This window comes from Homalodisca vitripennis, chromosome 5, assembly GCF_021130785.1.
Source record: "Homalodisca vitripennis isolate AUS2020 chromosome 5, UT_GWSS_2.1, whole genome shotgun sequence".
Classification (NCBI taxonomy): Eukaryota; Metazoa; Arthropoda; class Insecta; order Hemiptera; family Cicadellidae; genus Homalodisca; species Homalodisca vitripennis.
In genome coordinates, this window is record NC_060211.1 from 8,752,230 (window position 1) to 8,776,520 (window position 24,291).

A 24,291-nucleotide genomic window follows, 5' to 3' on the forward strand; every position below is an offset into this window, starting at 1 on the left:
CTAGTTGCTGGTCCTAGTTACAAGCATCTTAGTTTGGATCGCCTTTATTCTTTGGATAAACAGAATATATTTTGAACGCTCAATTAGGAATCGTTGGGGTTTAAAGACGTAATTTGGGGCACCTCGAAATCAGTCCCACAAAAAACTGTAAATGATAAGGACGTGAATACTCCGCGCATATAAAATACATCTTTAGGTAATGACAATGGTTTTATATTAAAAATAAGACACTTTCATTTGTCATATTTAATAAAATTCATGTTATTTTCTAAACCCAATTCTTTATAAACAATATGATTTGCCGTAGTAATATTTTATTAATAGCTTGCCTGTAAAGTCGTTCGAAACAATATCTGCAGCCGATTATTTAAAGCCTCGTTATAAAAATAATACTCTAAAGACTACTTTTAAAAGCCTATAGCCCTTCATAACATGATTAAACAATTTTTTTAAGGGCTGTGACTATTAAATTTTAAAAATTACATAGTAAAAATTATATTCCATCACCTTAACTTCTGTATTTTTCTTAAACAGTAGGAATACTATTCAATTCCCGCTGTTCCTTGAGGTATACCGTGACAGGTTTAAAGTAGAAGTTGCCGATTTGCTTAAAGATCCTGTCATTGACGCGGCGATCTAAAGGGAAACCCTGTGGTCTGTCATCGTTGGGAGGATTCACGTTCTGTCCTAACTTCTGCTCGCTAGGCTCATACGAGTTGACGGTCACCAGCATCAGGAAGTGATGTCCTTTACTGGACCCACGAGGCAACAACAGATTCTGGGGGAAACTGGCCTGTTGTGTATTGTGACCCTAAAAACAAATATAAACCATCAATATGACTCTGTATCCTTAACTTCTGCTCGCTAGGCTCATACGAGTTGACGGTCACTAGCATCAGGAACTGATGTCCTTCACTGGACCCACGAGGCAGCAACAGATTCTGGGGGAAACTGGCCTGTTGTGTGTTGTGACCCTAAAAACAAATATAAACCATCAACATGATTCTGTATCCTTAACTTCTGCTCGCTAGGCTCTTACGAGTTGACGGTCACCAGCATCAGGAACTGATGTTCTTCACTGGACCCACGAGGCAGCAGGTTCTGAGGAAACTGCCCTGTTGCGGGTTGTGACCCTACAAACAAGTATAAAACCATCAACATGATTCTGTATCCTTAACTTCTGCTCGCTAGGCTCATACGAGTTGACGGTCACTAGCATCAGGAACTGATGTCCTTCACTGGACTCACGAGGCAGCAGGTTCTGAGGAAACTGCCCTGTTGCGGGTTGTGACCCTACAAACAAGTATAAACCATCAACATGATTCTATATCCTTAACTTCTGCTCGCTAGGCTCATACGAGTTGACGGTCACTAGCATCAGGAACTGATGTCCTTCACTGGACCCACGAGGCAACAACAGATTCTGGGGGAAACTGGCCTGTTGTGTATTGTGACCCTAAAAACAAATATAAACCATCAACATGATTCTGTATCCTTAACTTCTGCTCGCTAGGCTCATACGAGTTGACGGTCACTAGCATCAGGAACTGATGTCCTTCACTGGACCCACGAGGCAGCAGCAGGTTCTGCGGTAAACTGGCCTGTTGTGTGTTGTGACCCTACAAACAAATATAAACCATCAACATGATTCTGTATCCTTAACTTCTGCTCGCTAGGCTCATACGAGTTGACGGTCACCAGCATCAGGAACTGATGTTCTTCACTGGACTCACGAGGCAGCAGGTTCTGGGGAAATGGGCCTGTTGCGGGTTGTGACCCTACAAACAAGTAAAAACCATCAACATGATTCTGTATCCTTAACTTCTGCTCGCTAGGCTCATACGAGTTGACGGTCACCAGCATCAGGAACTGATGTTCTTCACTGGACTCACGAGGCAGCAGGTTCTGGGGAAACTGGCCTGTTGCGGCTTGTGACCCTACAAACAAGTATAAACCATCAACATGATTCTGTATCCTTAACTTCTGCTCGCTAGGATGATAGAGTTGACGGTCACCAGCATCACGAACTGCTGTCCTTCACTGGACCCACGAGGCAACAACAGGTTTTGGGGAAAACTGGGTAGTAGAATTGTTTTTTATTTACTGCATAACAGCAATAATAATTATAAACTATATACTAAAATTATACTATTGCCATTTATACACATTTAATAAATTAAATGTTAAAAAAAGTCTTTTGACTACTGTATTTGATCTTCCGAATTAATATTTCCTTAGTTATTTAAAAGCATGTGTGACAGAAACGGCCAAATAAAAAAAACATCGTAAAACGTAATGTCATGTGGTGTAGTGGTAGCACACTCACCCGGCAAGTGAGAGACCCGGGTTCGAGTAACGACAGTACACGTATTTCGTGACTCAATCTCTAAGTAAATTTTATAAATAAAAAAAATATATATATAATATCTTAAGAATATCTATAATATAAAATATCATCAAAAATCTTCTGATCCATTAGTAGTTTATAAAGCTCACAATCCAAATAAGATATGATAAAATATGTTAATACTTACTATTAATAAATCATAAACCTATGATAAATTGAAAATATAAAATATTACAGTGAAGGTAAATTAAGAACATACTACATAGTGGTTTCACTCACAGATTATATCTCACTTAAGCACATTTTTCCAGTTTGTTTTATAACTATACTTGACTAGACCATGAAACTATATACTTGATGTTGCATGTACAGTACCTGTGATGTTTCTCCTACCTCATATATGTAGAACGGTTGTCCGCCTCTCTGGGCCTCGTGCACCTGACCGATCAAAGAGCGCAGCCCAGTCTGCTCATCCACAAAGATGGAGGATTGCTGCGAGTTGCGTTTGATCGTGTTCTGCCCACTCTTCACTGCAAACAGTTCACACCACACGGTATACCACTGGGTACATCCTTCCTTTCACTTTTATTTCTGAACGATTGAGGATATCACTATTTGTCATTGATAAATTGTTTTAAAATAGACACTCATAATTGGGTTTAACATTTAACCAAAGAGACTGAGCTCCACGGTTAGAAACGTTTTCAAATAACAAATATTTATAACATAAGTTAAATAGCATTAACGTAGCCAGCGATGGGTCTAAGGGGTCTGACCCTCCCCAGAAATTTTCGATTTATTCAATTACGATTTTAGGATACGATTATTTTCATTTAAATAATGCAGTCTTGCTATAATGGCTCTTACTTTAACTTTATTACCAAATAAGTTTAGTTTAAACTCATTTACTACGCAGCCTCTTAAGCCCGACTTCTGCTTATTACGACTGTCTTTAAGAGTTCTATTTAGCGAGTTCCTCGACAGGTGTGACCATGTATTTCATTTGTTGAAAGTGTTACGGACTCTTCCTGTGTCGACATGTACTGCTGAAAGATATCTCTCAACTTTGAAACTAGAATGAACTTTTTAAGGAACAAAGTGGGGAATGAGCGGTTGACTGCACTCGCCTTACTCTCTGCCCACTACGGGAAAATATCAGCTTCTCGAGAACAACTACTATATGCCAGGGCTCAAAAGTCGAGAAAATGTTTAATTTTGTAAAAACTTATTTAAATATCACAATTTGTCACTGTGCATTTGTATACTATGTACTGTGCTTTAGATAATAAAAACATCCTTTTGTAATATTACATTACTACATAAGACTAACCAATTTCAATTATTAAACCTGCACAGCCTACTAAAGCAGTTTCTCCATAAAAATGAATATCAATCATCTATAAAACCTATTGAACTTTGTGTAAAATTGACTATGTTATCTCTTAAACTTAAAAAATTTAAAATTTTCCAGGTGAGATCTCCCAATTCCGTCTTGACTCCCAATTTGTTTCTTGGCTAAGTCCTTGTTAAATATCTTTACTAAAAACAAGTATAACTTTTCTATGCCTAAATTTGTTAAGCAATAACTGTTTTGAGCACTTTTGGAACGAACAGAGAAGTCTAAAATAAACATTAGATTCCATATAACTCATCTAAACATGTCATAGATGCATTAGTTTTAAGCGGAATAGACATGTACAATCTTTAGAATATCGCATCACAGGAAATTATTGTATTACTGGTTGAATGGGCCTATAGTAATTACATTATATTTAGTTTGGATATGCTTTCAAAAAGCCAAATAGCCAAAATCAACAGGCTCGAATATTCTAGTAGTTGCCATAAAAAACATATAAAGGTTGAAATATCAAAGAGCATATTATTTCAGAACCTTTTAATAGCTTCTAGAAGCGAGAAGCTTCCAGTTGCCGAAAGTCCTTATTTGCAGAATTTATTCGAGTATATTATCTATTGATCCATATTAATTTCTAAGTAGGTTGACGATCTATCAATAACAGGCTTTTGTTCATTATGGTATGATCCAAACCTACGATTTACAAAACTCGCATAATGTTTAGGTAACATTTAATTAATATATTGCAATTCCTTTTCATGAATATTTATTGAAGTGTAGTGATCAAAATGAACTCATGTTCTATTTTTAAATTATCTTATAATTTGTTAGTCTACCCAAGTGCAGGTGAACCCGTTTAAAAAATTTGAACACCAAAAGTGGTGAACTCCTAATTTCAGATTACTCATTATCACATAAAATTAATGTTCTCGGAATGAATCAGATTCAGTTGACGAATGGTTTACTGGTTCACTCTGTATTTGTAATTCTTTTTCTGAATACCACAATTTCGTTTATCTTGGTGTACATAATGACCGTTTTAGAGATGTTGACTACTTGGAGTAATTAATTAACTGCTCTGTATACGGTCGAGTCTTAGCTGACAGTAAATTAATTCACCGTTCAATTCCATATCAATTAAACATTCTTCGCAATACCATTAAAAAACGAACGATTTCCTAAGTATTTAACTCTTTTAGGACCTAATATTATTTTTGAACAAGCTATCGCACAATTTTGTAAGCCTTTTATTAAATATTGTTGTGGAATAACTCTTCATATTTTTGAACATGTCCTAACTGCTTATCAAACTTAAGTACGCATTGTATCCGTAATTTTGATGGCATCTGTTCAACTTGACGGATATAGAGAGCGAACTATTCAAAATCACAAACATTATGTTTGGTTACTTACGCTTGGCGATGAACCGCTCAACTTCAACGAAGTACTGCCTAGCCTGTTCCAAGTTGAAGGGACGGCCCTGCACATCGTACTGAGGGCCGAAGAAGACTCGCACAACAGCGTCACCGTCCTTGTCGCTGGTCAGCTGGATGTTGTAGTTGAAGGGCTTGTAGTTGAGTTGTGGCTGACGGGCCTTGTACTGGTAGGTCTCGGCCTGTTCACCCTGCTGGTAGGTAATAGCATTGTACAGCTCTACCTCAGCCTCATCCAGGTAAGTCACTAGCTTGTCCACATTCACAGACTGGACCTGGACTCCGGGGTACTCGAGCTGCTCCTGCTTGTAGGGCTTCAGCTGATTCTTGAAGGCTTGGAGGAAGCCTGCAACTCGGGCGATAATTTGATAGAACACGGGGTCCCTTAGGGCGGCCGATTCGTTCTCTATTGTTCCTGGGGCAACCTGGTAAGAAAACATGTTTTTGCATCGTTTATACCGACAAGAATATATAAGTCGCCATTGATTTATAAATAATAATATAGTGAAGCATTGTGTGGAGTTACCCAATAAGCTAATAAAATGTACTTTTTTATTTGCAAACCTTGTTAAATACATGTAAATTGAGTTTAAAACTCATAAAAATCCTTAACTATGCAATTAACTTCATCCTATCTGAAGGCAATCTGTATGGCAATATAACAAAAATCCATGGATAGATATTGACAATTCTTTGCGATTAGATTGTCAAATCACCTCCTCTAGTAGTTTATATGACGTAAATGAAACGGTTTTAATCCATGTATCATAAACTAGACCGACCGGTATACTGGGTACCAAATTTATTTTATTTTTGCATTGAAAAAAACCTTCCAGTCGTTATACAGTACTAAGTAGAGTTAATGATAAGGCATGAAATGCATAGCCTACAAAGTGCAGATGTATTTTTTCTAAAATATCTAATACAGCAGAGTGTAAGGCTCAGGGACACTACTGGATACGAAATAGACTCTTCAATAGTTTCCAATTAGTATGAATACTCGCGCTGGTCGTTTTGTATACAGAAAATATGTGTTACAGGACTTTACCATCATAGACGACGCATTAAGACAAGACCAGGTTTAAAATTATTTTATATCATTAAAATAAAAATAACAGCATTTTGAAAGAGTACTTTAGTCAAATATTTTATTTTTTAGAATTATTAGATTGAAACAATACATTGTTGCTACATGACGATGTAAAGCCAGTCTGAATTTTATAATTATAATAGTCATAGCTATTGTATTCCCTGTGGTGTTTTAGTATTGCAGGCACTTGTGTGTTTTCTCACAAACAACTGCAGATTTGCAGAATTAATTAAACTTAATTTTTGAAACTATTCTTAAAAGGTATTTTCTCAACAGCAGAACTTTAGCACTCATTTCAGAAACAAACTACAACTTGAGAACAAATCAAAGCACAAATTTGTCATCATGTTATTAATAATACGTAAGGGCCGCATTGATAAAATCTTAGAACTTAAAGTATTGATTTAAAGTATTTATATGACTTTTTTAATTATTATTTTATTTGTAAGCACCAGTTAGTATTTTATATCATATTGGAAAATTGTGTGTATAGTATAAACATATGCAATTGTTATTTGCGGTTGATAAGTTACAATGGATTATTTAACATTATAATAGGATTACAAGAATTTATCATAGTTAAATATTATAGTTACACAAACAAGACGTTGCAAAACTGGTATTTATCATTTTTCATGTGAAGAAGACTATAATACCTTAAGAGTATAGCATGCATAAAGGTAACCAATTCAAATAAATGGAAATAAACACAGCAAATTGAAAATTTACAACAACTCATAACTAACTCAAGAACACAACACTAGCTCAGGTAAATCATAAACGAAAATCTACACCCCTACTCAAATCTGCTGCTGAAATACATGGACACATTTATTACATCTGATTTATTTGTTTTGTTTTTAAGCTTAATTTTATGGTTAGAGTTTTAAACCTGAAGAAGAAAACAGATACCAGTCCCGAAACGTTGCGTTGTGTGTTAATTGCTTCTACACGTAATGATGGAAAATTCCCACAGTCCTTTTATACTTGGATTTTAGCCATCTAATATATTATCAAGGAGATTTTTATAAATAATTACCATATCAAATCCGTAACATAAAAACGAGTGGGAAATCAAACCCTTCCCTACAGAGCTACGTTATGTGTAGACAACTCGGTTGTATAACCGTGCTTTGGGATCTTGTCAGTAAACATCGGAATACACTCAATAATTGTGCACCTCATGGAATACAAAAACTAACCAAATACGATAATGTTGGGGAATTATACACAGTTAGTAACTGCCAAGTTGTTAGTGAATACCACAGTTTTACATAATCAGAGAGCCTTGCATTGTGGGAAGGGTCTGGTGGTGACAGGCAGATGTTTCTGAGCGTCTGTCGGAACAGGTTTATACAAGTACAGTCTTGTTGTATTATAAACATGTAATTATAGCCTGTTGTACATAACCCTAATTATAAACCATTACACTATCAGCGCATTAGCTACATCGAGCAATATGTCATCAATCCCCTAAGTTCTAAAAGTTTTTTTTTTAGAAAATAAAAATATTTAATTTTAAATTTGAAAGCCGGGCATTATGTAACTATGGTGATTTTAGTGAAAAGTTTTCTTTGAATATTGAGTTTATATCCAGTTAACTTCCCCGAAGTTCAGCGTTTCTGAAATCTGACGCTGTCGCAGACTTGACTCCTGGGATCCGGAGTAATATTCGTCTGAAGTGAATGAGACAATGAGAATATCTCTTTAGCTAGATTGCACTGCATTCTGTAGTCTGGGTGTGTACGATATCATCGTAAAGATGCAAAGAGTTCGTTGAGCTTCCTCGTCGCCGATTATATTTGGATCCCTTTGGACAAACATGACTCCAGATTTCAGAAGTCACATATGCGAACGCATCAGATTTCAGATGCTCCACTTAAGAAGAAGGTGAACTGCAACTAAACCCAACATTCGCATTAAATCAACCTTTCCACTATAACTACGTTATGTGTAGAAGACTCGGTTGATTCACCGTGCTTTGGGATCGTGTCAGTCAACATCGTAGGGCACTCAACTGTGCACCTGATGAGACAATGAGAATACCTCTTCACCTAGATTGTACTATATTTTGTAGTCGGGTGTCCCTGATGATGTAACGATGCAAAGAGTTCTTTGAACTTCCTCGTCGCCGACTATTTTTGGATCCTTTCATACTAACATGACTCCAGATTTCACGAATCACGTCTATGACTGCATCAGATTTCAGATGCCCCACTAAGAGGAAGGTAAACTTAACATTCACATTGAATCAACCCTTCCCACTAGAGCTACGAACCGGGAAATCATTTGAAAGCAGTTTTGTAATAGTTACCAACTGGGATTTACTTTGATATATACCGGTATCTCGACTGGAACCTCAAGATGTTCCAAACTAAACTTAAGCTGTGCAATTTGCTCTATTAATTAGTGTATAAAATAATTAATCATGCAATGAACAGTCAGGTGATTTAAATGTTCTTTTGTCCAAGTCACAAGGCAGACCCTTTATATCAGATTCTCCGTGTCTCATTACATTTCAAAACAAAAATATATTAATTCACTAGTCATAAACTTTTACACGGTAAGATATGAAAAGTAATGGAAGTATGTTAGTACTGAATAAAATGCTTAGATGGCTCAAAACATTATTTTAAATCAAATTCCCAATAAATTGTTTGTAGTGGTTAGTAATTTACAATATTGCAACGAAATACTCAACGAATGTAAATGTAATTTGCTATTCTGGATCCCTCACAGTCCATTTAGACATTTTGTGTTGCACAACACTCGGTAACTGTTTACACACGTCCGCTACCTGCGCGGGAGCTACAAATATGATGTACACGATATTTATTTAAACTGAGAGTACACTGCTGTTTGGTAAATATGAACAAGCATCAGTAAGTTAACGTCTTAACGTTTGTAATGTTAGTTTCTAAGAATTATATTTCACATAAAACAAATTAATAATTATTAATTATTTAAATTATTATAAATTTTCATTTTATGATTTATTGTTTGTGGCAAAACCCAATAGGTTTCAGATTTGTTTTTAAGCCTCGGCCGTCATATTATTCGATACAGTATTTAACGCTTATTGGGTAATAATGCTAAATTATATTTTTTTTATCTTAATTTGAGATATGTACAAATGTATTTTAAAAAATATCGGTCATTCCAAAGGGTTTCCACGTCAAAAATTGGAACTATTTAGAACTATACTTTGTCAGCCAACAAAATCCAAGAATTCTCTTAAAAAAAGGGAAGTAATGGTGAAATTTCTGAAAGATTTGCTGTTTACGTCTTGAGTGTTTGATCTTCTCTCTGCTAATCGTGAATTAACAGAAACTTTTATGTTAAAGTTTGTTATTGACGATGGAAGGTTTGAAAGGATAACAGGATTTGGGACATTAACCATCGTTATATGTTATAAAAGGTATAACACATCGTTTCGAGGATTGGACTCTATCCTCTTCGTCAGATGGGGGAGTAATTAATACAAAAATAAAGAACACCACGAAGAAATTAAGGGAAAGGAAAGGGTTCAAACATATCCTAAAGCTGCTTGGAGTCCAGTCCAGGCGTTGTCACTGCAAAGAATACAATTCCGGAGTACAAGTCACGAGTATTAGAATCACAATCACACCAGCACAGATGTAAGCGGAATACTAGCAAGAAAATAACTGTCAGCTCTTTCGGGACATCTGAAACAATTGGGAGGAAGACGATGATCAGGAGGGGGAAAGGGTAAAGGCCGCTTCCGGCCCTATGTTTTGGTCCTAGACCTTACTGTTATGGTGTATATAATTATTTTCTTCTCTCAGTTATTAATTTTTGTATCTATTATTACCTTCTCAACTGACGAAGAGGATAGATTCCAATTGTAGAAACTTTGTTATACCTTTTGTAATATATAACTATGACAAATGTCCGAAAACCTATTGTCCTTTATATGTTAGTTTTACAACCCTATAAAACTAAAAGTTGCGGATTAACTTTACAACCATTTCAAACTTTTAGGTCAAATTATATAATGTTCTTTAAGTTGTTGAATACAATTAGGTTTTTATCAGGTATCCATCAGCAAACTTTGTGATGATAACAACACAGGGGGCAACCAAAGACATCACAACCCTCTCTGGTAGAACTGTTGGCGGAAATACCTGATTCTGATGATAGGGGTCCACGATACCACCCACCAACTGCCGGAAGACGTCGAGGTAACCGTAGAGACCGTTGTTAGCAGCGTAGTACTCGTTATTAGCAGAGTTGGTATTCGCCTGCACCAGGTCTCCTAGAACTTCGGCTCCATTGTCAGCATCCAGTCTACGGTTGGTTCCATTCACCTAAAACAGTTACCAATGTACCAAACGTAAGTAGGGTGTTACTACATTGAGACGTTGTGGACCTGCATAATTTCTTTCTTCTATACTTTCTTTAGATAATATGTAAATTTTAGTGATTAAACTAAGTATTATAAATTAATTAGTGACTAAAATGTAAATGCTCTAGATTATTGGAGTTATGGTTTGACTCACATTCTTGACCTGGCGACTGTCGATGGCGTCAGCTATGCGCCTGTCCAGAGTTTGCAGCTGCTGGAAGAATAGAGAGTTGGCGTTGTTGATGTCGACGTTGCCAGGACGAGCCGGCACAGCTTGGCCATTGTAGTACGACAGTTGAGGATTGTACCCGGGCTGGAAAATTGTAAAAAATTATGTCATATCCCATTATAGGTTACAAAGTTTAGAAACGATATATGATTTAGTTAGTTATCTATTAATTCTAAATTGAATCGTCAACATAGGCATTTATAGAAACTGCTTCATTACTATTCTAGAAGTTTACTAACAGTAAAAAATAAAATCCATTTAAACGCTCATCACTTGATGTATAATTGGAGAGAAATATAGATAAAATTATTGGATTTTATTACTTACAAGCCTAGTTGCATAAAGAACGATACCATAACCTTTCACACTGGAATTTACAACATTTTTACTCTGATAAACAATAAGTTTTTTTTGACACTTCATGTACACATAGCATATATTTGTATTGCATCACAATCATCGACTAAAATGACGTAAATTCTATAAAAACCCACTTTTCATCTCTCCATTGATAAAACTGTGACAACTGGTTTCTTTGATCAAAAATTACCTGAAATGTTACATTGTGTTTCATATTCCATGGAAAAACGTTCAGAAAACTTTTTCTTTCTATTTGTGGAAGTTATTAAATAGAAAATACCACTAATATTCACCTGTACATTCTCGTTGAACTGGAAGGGCTTGGCAGGTGTCAGGCCGTTAGCATGTCTCTCCAGGTTGTAGCGAGCCAGAAGCTGCTGCAGGTAGTAGTAAAACCTCTCACCATTTCTCTTCTGCCACTTGTAGCCGTACTTGAGCTCGTTAAACCAGTTGGGGTAGTTGATCTGCTGGAAGGCGAACAGTTGGTTGAGATTCTTGTCTTCTGAGAAGTAGCTTATCCTGCTGTCGAACTGGTGTGGGCCGTTGTGTGAGTCGACAGATTGACCACTACCAGGGTTTCCATAGTAGAACCCGGTAGTATTGGAAATTACAATCGCAGACTTCTTTCCTGGAATTGTACAAAAAGTCTATATAAAATAGCAAACAATAAATTTAATAAAACTACCCTGTATAGTATAGTTGTCTTTACCTTGCTGCTTGTAGTACTGTGCCTGCTGGATAGCCCTGGAGTTTATGTACAGCTGGGGGTAGACCTCGGACTGGGGAGGCAAGGCGATGGCCTGGGTGTCATGACGTTTGACGATGGCTACGCTCAGGGCGTAGACAAACTGACCCTCGTTGACGCGGTCTCGAGCCCAGCAAGCGACCTGGAAATAAAAAAATATTCGTCCATTTTGAGAAAATTAAGTTTCAAACAGCAGCATAATCTTACCATTTTACATATGTGTGCAATTTGGAGAGAATATGCTACAATGCTCCCTGAAAAGTTCCCTTTTGGCTTGTTTATACCTTCCACTACACTGTGTATAGCAAAATCAATGTGTCACTTTCATCTAGACAACGCTACGGGTGTCTAGGAATGGCACGTCATTAACCGTAAATATCTAGATATCGGGTGGAGCGATAGGTCTTGCCTGCTGCGGTGGATGCCTGCTGGACTTGGTGGAGCTCCCTTAGTGTTAAGGGCTGTTGCTAGCCTGGACATGAAGGAGTGCTGCCCTCTGTCGCCTTTATTGAAGGGGCCGGAACAGAACGAGCCTCCCCTTCTTCCAAGATAACATAACAGAGTATAGTGCCCGTTATCCCTTCTCTCCAGGAGCAGGCCCTACCTCAACCTAAAAGGAAGCAAGCGCAAGGTCCTTTTACGACTAAAAGTTCTATGAGAGGTCTCTCAATTCTTTCTCCTAAGAGAACAAAAGATCTAAAACTAACTACAGGTTAAGGTTGCCTATTTTTTATTCACAATATCAACCGAGGTGTGAGTAAAAAATTTTAAACAAAACTCATGCAGTTATGTCTTGCTGTAACCATATGGAGAAGGTTTAATTTTGAATGATAGCAATGTTTTCGACTTCTAATATTTTAATGCAATGAACCTAAGCTAAAATGGTGTTTAACTACAACTATTTTACACAATTTCATATATACAAAACTTCATGAGGCAAAAGTAATCCTCACTACGTATGGCAATTTTAATTTTCTTCAGAAAAGTTAAAAACAACATGAAACAGGACTTGCAGCTGATTATTTTACTATTACAGTAGTTGAATTTGTGTTTAAGTGTCAGCATTTCTACTTTTATGTATTTATATAAGCTGATCTAGGATACTAGCTAGCATTGTAGTTAGAGGTATTTCATCTTTATTAAAGTAAAACTAGCACCAGAATGTATATTGACTTCTGCAGAGGATTTAGGTAGCTGAAGGCTTGTGTTCTCAAGGCAGCAGTTTTTATGTATATACTGTATGTAACAGGCTCTTTTTGTACCTGTGTGTACCCATGAAATAGGAGACTGTACCTGGTAGAACGTGTCATAGTCCTTGGCGAAGTAGAGGACATCAAACAGTTGGATGGCCTGTTGCAGATGGTTGGAGTCATAGTAGTTGAATATTTCCCCACGAGGAAGCAGACCCAGCTTGTATGTGTACTGGAACTGCTGAACAACATTGGTATTCTGGAAGAGAAATTGTGCTGCAATTTACTTTAATATCAGCCTACATTATTTTTGAGATAAAAATAAACATTCTTACGGACAAGTTGCGCTGAGGTCCGCTGGTTTATTTTAGTTAGTTATGAGGTTCTTTGCTCAACTTTGATTTTTTCGTTCATATCTGGGGTACTTGAGCCATTCGCTCCACAGAGAGCGGTCCGAGGGCTTCCTTTTTACCGTGCCTCAATTTATAGTATTGGATGAGTTATCTCTTCTCTAACTCATACAATAAAAGCTATTAGGAAAGCGCTATTGCGTGTTTTGTGGCTATTTTGCGTTAGAATGACTGTCTGCTTATTTCGATTCACCACTTTCTTCTATTTTAAAGTAAATTTACATTTGACATGTTTTGGTAAACTGCGCTTGCTATACAATAAATTGTTGTTACTTAGAGAAAAATTAATTTATTTCAACTCATAAATTAAACCAATTCACAAAAAGAATCAAGGTCCGATGCTTAATTCTGATAAAATATAGTTTTATTTAAGCGCTTAATACGATCCATAGCACTGAAAAAGTAACTTTATGAGGTTTAGCGTTGTTCAATATGTATTTTTACAACCGATTGCCAAGTTTAATTTTTAAATTATGATATGCTTTTATTCTGGACCGGCAATCCTAATCCTTAAATGCATGTCTACATATCAAATGTTCAACTCTAACCAGTCTTCACTATTCTGATAATATAAAAACTAACAAACTTCACAAAAGATGTCAAATAAACTTTGCTTGATACAACATAGCAATCTCAGTAAGAATCTATTGGCATATAATTAGGCATCCACATAAATTACGGAGGTCTATCCTCGAAGTAGTGATGCAGGGCTGGGGAGTTTATCAGAATTGCCCTAATTATAAAGTTAGAACATGTTGTAGATCAGATCCTTACCTCGAAGTGTTCGAGTTGTTTGTCAAAGTCAAAAGTGTTGCCCAGCTGCTGTTGATCCTTATTGTAGTTGGGCTCGTGAATATTCACAAACAACAGCAACAGATTGTCTTGCTTCTTTAGAAATTTCTGATCAGCTGAAAAATAACATGTAGAGTAGTAAATGTTGTATGGATTTACTCAAGTGTTTTAAATAAATCCTTTACTTAATACCCACTAGAAACTACTAAATTGTTGTAACAAAAACAATCACGGAAAACTCTGGATTATATTTGTTGCGTGCGATTTAAATTATTGCATTTAGTTTTTCATATTGAAGTTATTTTAATCGATGCGTCGAATTTTGCCCGAGTTCATGGGAGAGTGTGTTTTGTACTGTATACCTCAATCCAAAATTTAAATACTCATAAAGCAAATGCCACTGTTCCACACACATATAATTGTCCTGCTTTATACAGGGTGCTCAAAAAAAGGGTGTCATACACTTATGAGGGTTTAAGTCATTTATCATCTTTTCCAACAAAAATTATTCTATAAACATGGGTTTAGAAATCTTTTTTATAGGAACTAGCCACCATTTTGTATTTTTTTTTATATCTCTATAACTAGTAAAGCCACAGATACCAATCTTTTCACAAGTAAGTAATGATAAATAAAAGGAAAATTAAAGAAATAATAACGGTGTGATTGTTTTAATATTGACATAATAGCACCTGTTGAAATTTTTAAAAGTCAAGTAACAAAAAAAGCAAGTATTTTTGTGAAAAAATTACAAAACATCAACCGTTTTGCAAATTTTATTACAGTTCCAAGGCATTATTTTCAACGAAATCCGTGCAACAAACACGTGAAAACAGCTGATGCCTTTCAAATGTGAAAATATTTGTTGCTCCCGGATTGTGCAAGCATACCTTTACAGCGGTCGTCCTCGCTTATGCATTGATGCATTACATACAAATGACAGCTAGCAATAAACTAAACAATTCTCACCCGTTTGTGACACCTTTTCTGAACACCCTGTATATATCCAAAACTAAAATCATGCACTGTAAAGTCTATTCGCGATTCTGATACAGTTTTGTTCAGCACGAGTCTATAAAACTTAATTGAATTTTATTGTTTTTATAGTATAACTCGTGGCTTATCCCACATAATGCGTAAAATAATTTAAATCCTGGAATATACTCGTATAACCCTTCTTCTGGAATATCAGCAACATGCGCAAATGAAACAGAATACAGTGTATACTTGCACTTACTAATATACTTATGTACTCATATTAGACTGTTAGTTCGCTTTTCCAAATCCGACATCTTCTTTCATTGCAAACTTTATTGTTAAACTAAACACACACACACGCACGCGCGCGCGCCAAATTACAACGTGTTCCGGCTAATCAGAAGGTGTCGAATTGTCATTTTGGTTTTGTTATAAATATTGTAAGTAGAAATGTTTATTAAAGCCCACGATTTATATCATTCTCGCAGCATTTCTATTTTTATAACTGCAATAGTGCAGTAATGGGACACATGTTATTGTAATGAACGCGTTTTGTTACTATTATTATTTAACGCTTACTTTTTGTATTATTTAATGCTTGCTATTGTTTAATGTGTGTTATTATTATTACATGACGTTTGGACTAGCTGATCTATGCCAATGGCCATAGCAAGGAATCTTGGAAGAAGGTTCAACAATATTTAAACCCCTTCATTTTATCATATGATTTGAGATAATAATGTTTGAACTTGTCGTTGATCACCCTTTAAGAGTGAACCTAAAACCAGCAAATTAAAATTTGAGTACTTACTTTGTCAAAATAACCTGGCAATGCGTAGAGAAGAAGAATTAAAAAGGAGGCCCATAGTTGATGAAAGACTTTGTAAAAGTCTTTTATCGAGTTATCGTGTGTAAAATATTGTACCTAACACATATTTTATTATATAAACATCTATTCCCAACTTGGCTGGCACTTACTTAACTCTTATGTTGTAATAGGAACTATTACATAACTTGTTCCGTAATAAAACCAGGTGTGGCGCTATTTCCCAGGTTGGAAGGCACATGGTAATCTTTGAAAGCAATAAAACGAAGGACTTACTACTTAATTAAAAGTACAATATAAATTAATTTTGGTAAAATAAAAAAAAAATATTTTATTAACGCCCTTAAAACGTTCAGGTTTTTATAGCATACAAAATCGTTTAAAGGTGTTATGGATTAATTTATAAGTAATAGAAGGTGTATAAAATAACACTGTATTTTATAAATACGATAATGACTGTGTAAGATGTAGTTGCCCTTTATTAAACTTGTGTTATGAATTGCATAATAAATGTAGAGAAACGAATTTACTTTTTATAGTGTATACTTTTGATTATTTAAACACAAAATACAAAAATGTTTGAGATTTTTTTTCTGAATATCGTATAAAAATATCTAAACAGCTAAAAAGCGTTTGGATGCATTTGGATGTCTTCCATAATTTTACAAATATGGATGTAAAGGCGCGTGAGGTTTCTTATCGTTCTTATGTAACTACAATCAAGATGGCTGCTACTGATTCTTTACTCACCCTTCTTCCTAGGACCAGGGGATGCGGAAGTCAGCACCAAGACACAGAACAGCACAGCGGCCCGCATGGCTGGTGAACAGTGTACAACAACTGGTTCAGCATTACACACTATCCATACCGTTATCGCAGTTCTACCACAACGCAAAATAGTGTAGTCAATGTGTGATTTGTGAGGAAAGCAACGTTAAAAAATAATGTTTCTCACATCGTCTACTACTATGCAGACAAGTGTCTTCACCCCTACCCATCTTGCTTACCCCTCCACTCACCCTTAAAGACACACTTAGAGTTAAATTCTCTAAAAATAATTTTCTGCTACTCATTTTGTTGAATTTCATATTTTAATACATAACTACCAATTGTTGGTAATACACTTGAATTTGAACATATTTGTTTTATTTGCCAAGGGTCTAGCAACTAATTATGGCCATGCTTAAAATTTAATGTTATTGCATGAAAATGAAACCAGTTCTACAAGTTGTATAAAAATATTATATTTTTAATCTAAAACGTTTAAAGCTTTTTGTTGTTCCGTGTAAGTTTGGAATATAAACATGCATTAAAATATAATTAATATTAAAAACAATAGTTTACCATATTTTCAAGGCTAATGGCTCTAGAGGTAAAATGTTAAAGTTACTGTTTTTGATCCGCAGGGTCGTGGCCTGTTAGTCTACCGACGTGTCACTTAAATCTGGACAATCTCAGGACGTCCAGAAGCGGCACGTAACTAACCGCAAATGTGGAGATTCTGGGGTGCAAGGGCAAGGGTGGCTGATAGGCCTAGTCGACTGCGGGAGATGACTGTAGAAGTTTGGTGAGATTCGTTCCCTAACTACCAGAGGTTCTTGCTAGCCTCAAAAAGGGTGTGCCATCCCCTGCCTGCTTTGACTGGAGAGACTGGTTCAAAGCTGGCCTCCCCTTCTTCCGGGGGGACATGACTTTGAGATTAGTGCCCTGATCCTTCCTCATGGATCTAGATAGGAGGCGGCCCCTACCCCCTAACCTTACTCATCCTGAATATCCTGTCACTCCGGAAGCAGCGCTAAGGTTCTTATAGGATTAAGTGAAATTAATAAGCTTTCTGTCCTAAGAGAACAAAAAAAGGGTTTTGATTCTACAAACCAGTCGAGAAGATCCAAGAATTCCAAGCTTTAAGACGATCAAATCCTGAGTCGATCCCAGTACGACGCGACACGAAGATGTTGGTGTTAGTGACCATGACACTACATCGGCGTCTCACCATCACGTCCGACCGCAGTCTTATGACTTTCTTTTTACCTTTGTCCGCATTCCCGCCTACTTGGTCACCTCTGTAAGCCTACATCTTGCTATACATGAATATCATATTTCTCACTTTTTCAGTCACCTTTTGCATGGCACTATGCTTTTGGGGCAACTCTGCTGGTGTAATGAGCGAGATTCTTGCAGACCTTTCTTTATAGAATTAGGCATGTTAACATTGCCTAGTATCTACATTTTACAGAGCCTAGTTTATATCAAAGAAAAGCTGACCTTGTTTAGTTTAAGAAATTCTGTACACTCTCATAATAATACCAGATCTGCAAATCTAATTGATGTGAGATGCACTATGTTAAGCCTGTCCCAACATAACTTTGTCTACATTGGTACAAATCTTTTCAATAAGTTACTTCATTATACAAAAACAGTATGCATTAAGAACTTTAAGGATGTTTTGGCTAAGTAGCTGGAAATGAAAGCTTTTTATTCAGTTGAAGAGGTGTACCTAACTTATTTTAAGTAGGCCCCTATATTGAATTTTTTAATAATTTTAAAGAAATTTTAAACTAGTTATAAGGACATTTTAAAGTAGTTACAAGGAAATTTTAATCTAGGTGAAAGAAACTAGTTCTAAGGATATTTTAAACCAGTATAAGGAAATTTTAATTTAGTTATAAGAAACTAGTTGAATGAAATATGACAAATGATGTCGCCTAATTCATACCAATCCCGTAACATTGGCAATGCTTAATGTGAGACAACAATACAAATTCTTCATTCTTGAATCTTGTCAGCCCTGACACGATCCTTTTACCACATATTTACACCCCATATCGGGTATATCGCTTTTGCCCAATATCGATAATTACTCCTGGCCCAAACATGGCCCAACCAACATCAGATGAGGCCTTTGCGCTACATGCATCATACTGACTTTTGATGTGACTAACAGTGGATCGTTGGCAACATTCTATCACATGGCAGTAGTGTCCTCCACATGACAACTGGTTTGTCACTGTGCATCCACATGTGAGTTAGCTTGGCAGCTAATGAGTGTGTACGCATCGTTGGCAACCCCTTGTTACGTCACGAGCACACAGGTGGAAGCCACTACCATCGCCGTTACGTAGCGCGTATAAAACAAAAAGACAGCTAATTAGTGTGTACGCATCACTGGCAACCCCTTGTTACGTCACGGGCACGCAGGTGGAAGCCACTACCATCGCCGTTACGTAGCGCGTATAAAACAAAAAAGACAGCTAATGAGTGTGTACGCATCGTTGGCAAACCCTTATTACGTCACGGGCACGCAGGTGGAAGCCACTACCATCGCCGTTACGTAGCGCGTATAAAACAAAAAGACAGCTAATTAGTGTGTACGCATCACTGGCAACCCCTTGTTACGTCACGGGCACGCAGGTGGAAGCCACTACCATCGCCGTTACGTAGCGCGTATAAAACAAAAAGACAGCTAATGAGTGTGTACGCATCGTTGGCAACCCCTTGTTACGTCACGGGCACATAGGTGGAAGCCACTACCATCGCCGACACGTAGCGCGTATACAACAAAAAGACAGCTAATGAGTGTGTACGCATCGTTGGCAACCCCTTATTACGTCACGGGCACATAAGTTGGCAGCCACTGCCATCGCCGACACGTAGCGCGTATAAAACAAAAAGACAGCTAATGAGTGTGTACGCATCGTTGGCAACCCCTTGATACGTCACGGGCACATAGGTGGAAGCCACTACCATCGCCGACACGTAGCGTGTATAAAACAAAAAGACAGCTAATGAGTGTGTACGCATCATTGGCAACCCCTTATTACGTCACGGGCACATAGGTGGAAGCCACTGCCATCGCCGACACGTAGCGCGTATAAAACAAAAAGACAGCTAATGAGTGTGTACGCATCATTGGCAACCCCTTATTACGTCACGGGCACATAGGTGGAAGCCACTGCCATCGCCGACACGTAGCGCGTATAAAACAAAAAGACAGCTAATGAGTGTGTACGCATCATTGGCAACCCCTTATTACGTCACGGGCACATAGGTGGAAGCCACTGCCATCGCCGACACGTAGCGCGTATAAAACAAAAAGACAGCTAATGAGTGTGTACGCATCATTGGCAACCCCTTATTAAGTCACGGGCACATAGGTGGAAGCCACTGCCATCGCCGACACGTAGCGCGTATAAAACAAAAAGACAGCTAATGAGTGTGTACGCATCATTGGCAACCCCTTATTACGTCACGGGCACATAGGTGGAAGCCACTGCCATCGCCGACACGTAGCGCGTATAAAACAAAAAGACAGCTATTGAGTGTGTACGCATCGTTGGCAACCCCTTGATACGTCACGGGCACATAGGTGGAAGCCACTACCATCGCCGACACGTAGCGTGTATAAAACAAAAAGACAGCTAATGAGTGTGTACGCATCATTGGCAACCCCTTATTACGTCACGGGCACATAGGTGGAAGCCACTGCCATCGCCGACACGTAGCGCGTATAAAACAAAAAGACAGCTAATGAGTGTGTACGCATCATTGGCAACCCCTTATTACGTCACGGGCACATAGGTGGAAGCCACTACCATCGCCTACACGTAGCGCGTATAAAACAAAAAGACAGCTAATGAGTGTGTACGCATCATTGGCAACCCCTTATTACGTCACGGGCACATAGGTGGAAGCCACTGCCATCACCGACACGTAGCGCGTATAAAACAAAAAGACAGCTAATGAGTGTGTACGCATCGTTGGCAACCCCTTGTTACGTCACGGGCACATAGGTGGAAGCCACTACCATCGCCGACACGTAGCGCGTATACAACAAAAAGACAGCTAATGAGTGTGTACGCATCGTTGGCAACCCCTTATTACGTCACGGGCACATAAGTTGGCAGCCACTGCCATCGCCGACACGTAGCGCGTATAAAACAAAAAGACAGCTAATGAGTGTGTACGCATCATTGGCAACCCCTTATTACGTCACGGGCACATAGGTGGAAGCCACTGCCATCGCCGACACGTAGCGCGTATAAAACAAAAAGACAGCTAATGAGTGTGTACGCATCATTGGCAACCCCTTATTACGTCACGGGCAGATAGGTGGAAGCCACTGCCATCGCCGACACGTAGCGCGTATAAAACAAAAAGACAGCTAATGAGTGTGTACGCATCATTGGCAACCCCTTATTACGTCACGGGCACATAGGTGGAAGCCACTGCCATCGCCGACACGTAGTGCGTTTCTTTTTAGTGTGTTTCTATTGAATAGACCGTTAAATTGACATGCTACAGGATAGGGGTTGATGTTTGGAAATTTTAAGTTATACCTTCTATCGCCTTTGAAAAGGGGGAGGTGAAAAGTCTTTTTATACTCCAAAAATGTACTATGATAAGTATAGTGAAGATTTTACATCGATAGCTCAATCCGTTTGGAATATATCCAGGCGTATCAGGACTTTATACATTTAAATTCGTATAAACATTGAATCAAAAAAGAACTTGCTCACTCGTTTTTGGTGAAGAGATGCAGAAATATATAAGTCCCACAATAGAGACAAAATTGCAATAGCCTAACCGACCTAATACCATATAAAATGGAGGCACATCGTGAAACAGAAGGCTATATTGTTTTAAAGCTCTGGCTGACAAGAAATAGTCATGTCACATACACAATATTTGTGAAACAAAACGTAAAAGAGATAGGCTACACTATAGCTAGGAATTAAAATATTTTATGAAATTTATGACATGAGACATTCCTCGTGTCCGTTACAAATACATTTTAAACTGGGTTTTCTTTTCTGAGACGGGTTTCCCTATCTACAACAGATAGACGTGTTACATTTCCACCAGCTTTATTCTATTTCGTTGATCTAACTGCCGTGGACTGGTACGACAGGTGATTTGAAAATTTGAATCATTTTTTCGATTTGCGATTTAACAGGGAACATATTAAAGAATTTTAACATTTCATGCTTATTTCAATAATGGCTTAGTAATTTAAAAACACTTTAAAGGAAAAGTCTTTTATAACCAAATTGTTACAAATGCTTCATCTAAATGATGATGCATTCTGAAAGAGACTTGAATAATAAGTTTATAAGAGAAGATAATACTCTATTTTTATTCCTATCGCAACTTTTTATTTAGAGTTCAAAAACCGACCATTGCGCTACCGTCCGCTAGGTCGTTGACTGTCGCTGAGAGGATAACAGCGATATCACATCTTCCCGGTTCAAACGTCTCACACAGGTTATCAGTTATCACTACCCTTGCGGAAGCTATCGTCTCCAGTTCTTGTTAGAGGTTATGTTTCAATGTTATCTCTATCTCTTATGGCAACTGAAATGAGAAGACTTCTTTCGTTATTCGCTGATGCAAAATTTAAAGGTAGTCCGGTAAAATAAGGATGCAACCTCGGAATGAAAGATAATAAGCTAAAAATTTGCATACATCTTTAATTTGATGGTATAAAACTTACCTCAAAAGTCTCATATAATCACGTGTATGCGTCTTTATATATTTAAGGTCAAAGTTCACGAAAATCAGTTTTTTGAAAATATCTCGTTTCCCTTACGCTAAATGACTTTGAAGGTGGTTAGAGAAATTATAGAACGGAATATTCTCTTAAAATTTTTGCCTGAAGTAATTTTATGTACGTCCAACCCTTTTTGAGATACAGCGCAAAGAGTAGGGGGCCGCTTACCTGTATATACGATAATGCGAGCTCAGCCAGTAGAATACAATAAATAAATTAGTTATATAGTTAATTATTCACTTACTATTATTATTATTACTTAATAATATTATTATTGTTAGCATTATTATTATTATTATTAAATTTTTATTATTTATTATTATTTAATATACCATATTTATAGATATTAATTATAAATTATATATTCTCTAAATAATACTTATTTTATTTTTACTAAACATACAATATTAAAAGAAATACTCTTCGTCCATATTACTTTATTACTATGAATATTATATCTCGAAATACAAATCTCTTGTACGACGTTTGCTGTTTCTGCGAAGCTGTAGCAGATTCTGTAGCAGAACAGGTTGCATCCTTATTTTGCCTTATTTTACTAAGTTAGTAGCAGATGTTCCATTGTTGACAGGTTTTTTTTTGTTTGTTGACTTTCTACACACCGTAACGAGTGAGTTTGGAATTTCTATGTATAAGTACAGTAGTGGTAGTGAGATATTTACTTGATGATGGGAATGGTAGGGTATTTCTCTGTGTTAGTATTTCTATACCGATCACAGAAGCACTTTCTGATATTAACTCAAAATCGTACGTCTGTTAATGCTAAGATGTCGTTTTCAACTAAGGGATAAAATAAAATTTTATCGGTATAGAAATACTAACACAGAGAAATACCCTACCATTCCCATCATCAAGTAAATATCTCACCACCACTACTGTACTTATACATAGAAATTCCAAACTCATTCGTGACGGTGTGTCAACAAACAAAAAACCCGGTCAAAAATGGAACATCTGCTACAGCTTCGCAGAAACAGCAAACGTCGTACAAGAGATTTGTATTTCGAGATATAATATTCATAGTAATATAGTAACATGGACGAATAGTATTTCTTTTAATATTGTATGTTAGGTAAAAATAAAATAAGTATTATTTAGAGAATATATAATTTATAATTAATATCTATAAAATGGTATATAAAATAATAATACAAACTTAATAACAATACAAATTTAATAATAATGATAGTAATGCTAACAATAATAATAGTTTTAAATATTGATAATAATAATAGAAAGTGAATAATTAACAATATAACTAATTTATTTATTGTATTCTACTGGCTGACTTCGCATTATCGTATATACAGGTAAGCGGTCCCCTACTCTTTGCGTTGTATCTCAAAAAGGTTTGGACGTACATAAAATTACTTCAGACAAAAGTCGAAGAGAATTTTCTGCTCTACAATTTCTCTAACCACCTTCAAAGTCATTTAGCGTAAGTGAAACGAGATATTTTCAAAAAACTGATTTTCGTGAACTTTGACCTTAAATATCTAAAGACGCGTACATGTGATTACATGAGACTTTTGAGGTAAGTTTTATACCATCAAAATAAAGACGTATGCAAATTTTTAGCTTATTATCTTTCATTCCGAGGTTGCAT

The 24,291-nt window shown here is 36.8% G+C and overlaps 1 protein-coding gene across 2 annotated transcripts; it reads right to left on the reverse strand.

Moving 5' to 3' along the window:
- Positions 1-231: 231 nt before the first annotated feature.
- LOC124361765 (hexamerin-like) lies at positions 232-16,957 on the reverse strand. 2 transcript variants are annotated; one of them, XM_046815730.1, is made up of 10 exons: positions 16,871-16,957; positions 14,299-14,432; positions 13,218-13,373; positions 11,889-12,066; positions 11,473-11,807; positions 10,745-10,903; positions 10,370-10,552; positions 5,115-5,559; positions 2,741-2,877; positions 232-974 (listed from the first exon to the last, which is right to left on the reverse strand). In XM_046815730.1, the coding sequence occupies exons 1-10, from the start codon at positions 16,935-16,937 to the stop codon at positions 750-752; spliced, it is 2,019 nt and encodes a 672-aa protein (XP_046671686.1). In that variant the 5' UTR covers positions 16,938-16,957; the 3' UTR covers positions 232-749. The 2 variants fall into 2 exon arrangements, with proteins under 2 accessions (XP_046671686.1, XP_046671687.1); XM_046815731.1 differs by lacking the exon at positions 232-974 and adding an exon at positions 1,324-1,456 and having other exon boundaries at positions 16,871-16,956.
- Positions 16,958-24,291: the final 7,334 nt, after the last annotated feature.

Excerpts from the sequence above, each read along its gene's own strand:
- LOC124361765 (XM_046815730.1), bottom strand. The coding sequence starts at position 16,937 with ATGCGGGCCGCTGTGCTGTTCTGTGTCTTGGTGCTGACTTCCGCATCC. Across the intron at positions 13,374-14,298 it reads AACAACTCGAACACTTCGAG|AATACCAATGTTGTTCAGCA; the intron begins GTAAGGATCTGA and ends TTTCTCTTCCAG. Across the intron at positions 975-2,740 it reads AACCGTTCTACATATATGAG|GGTCACAACACACAACAGGC; the intron begins GTAGGAGAAACA and ends ATTTGTTTTTAG.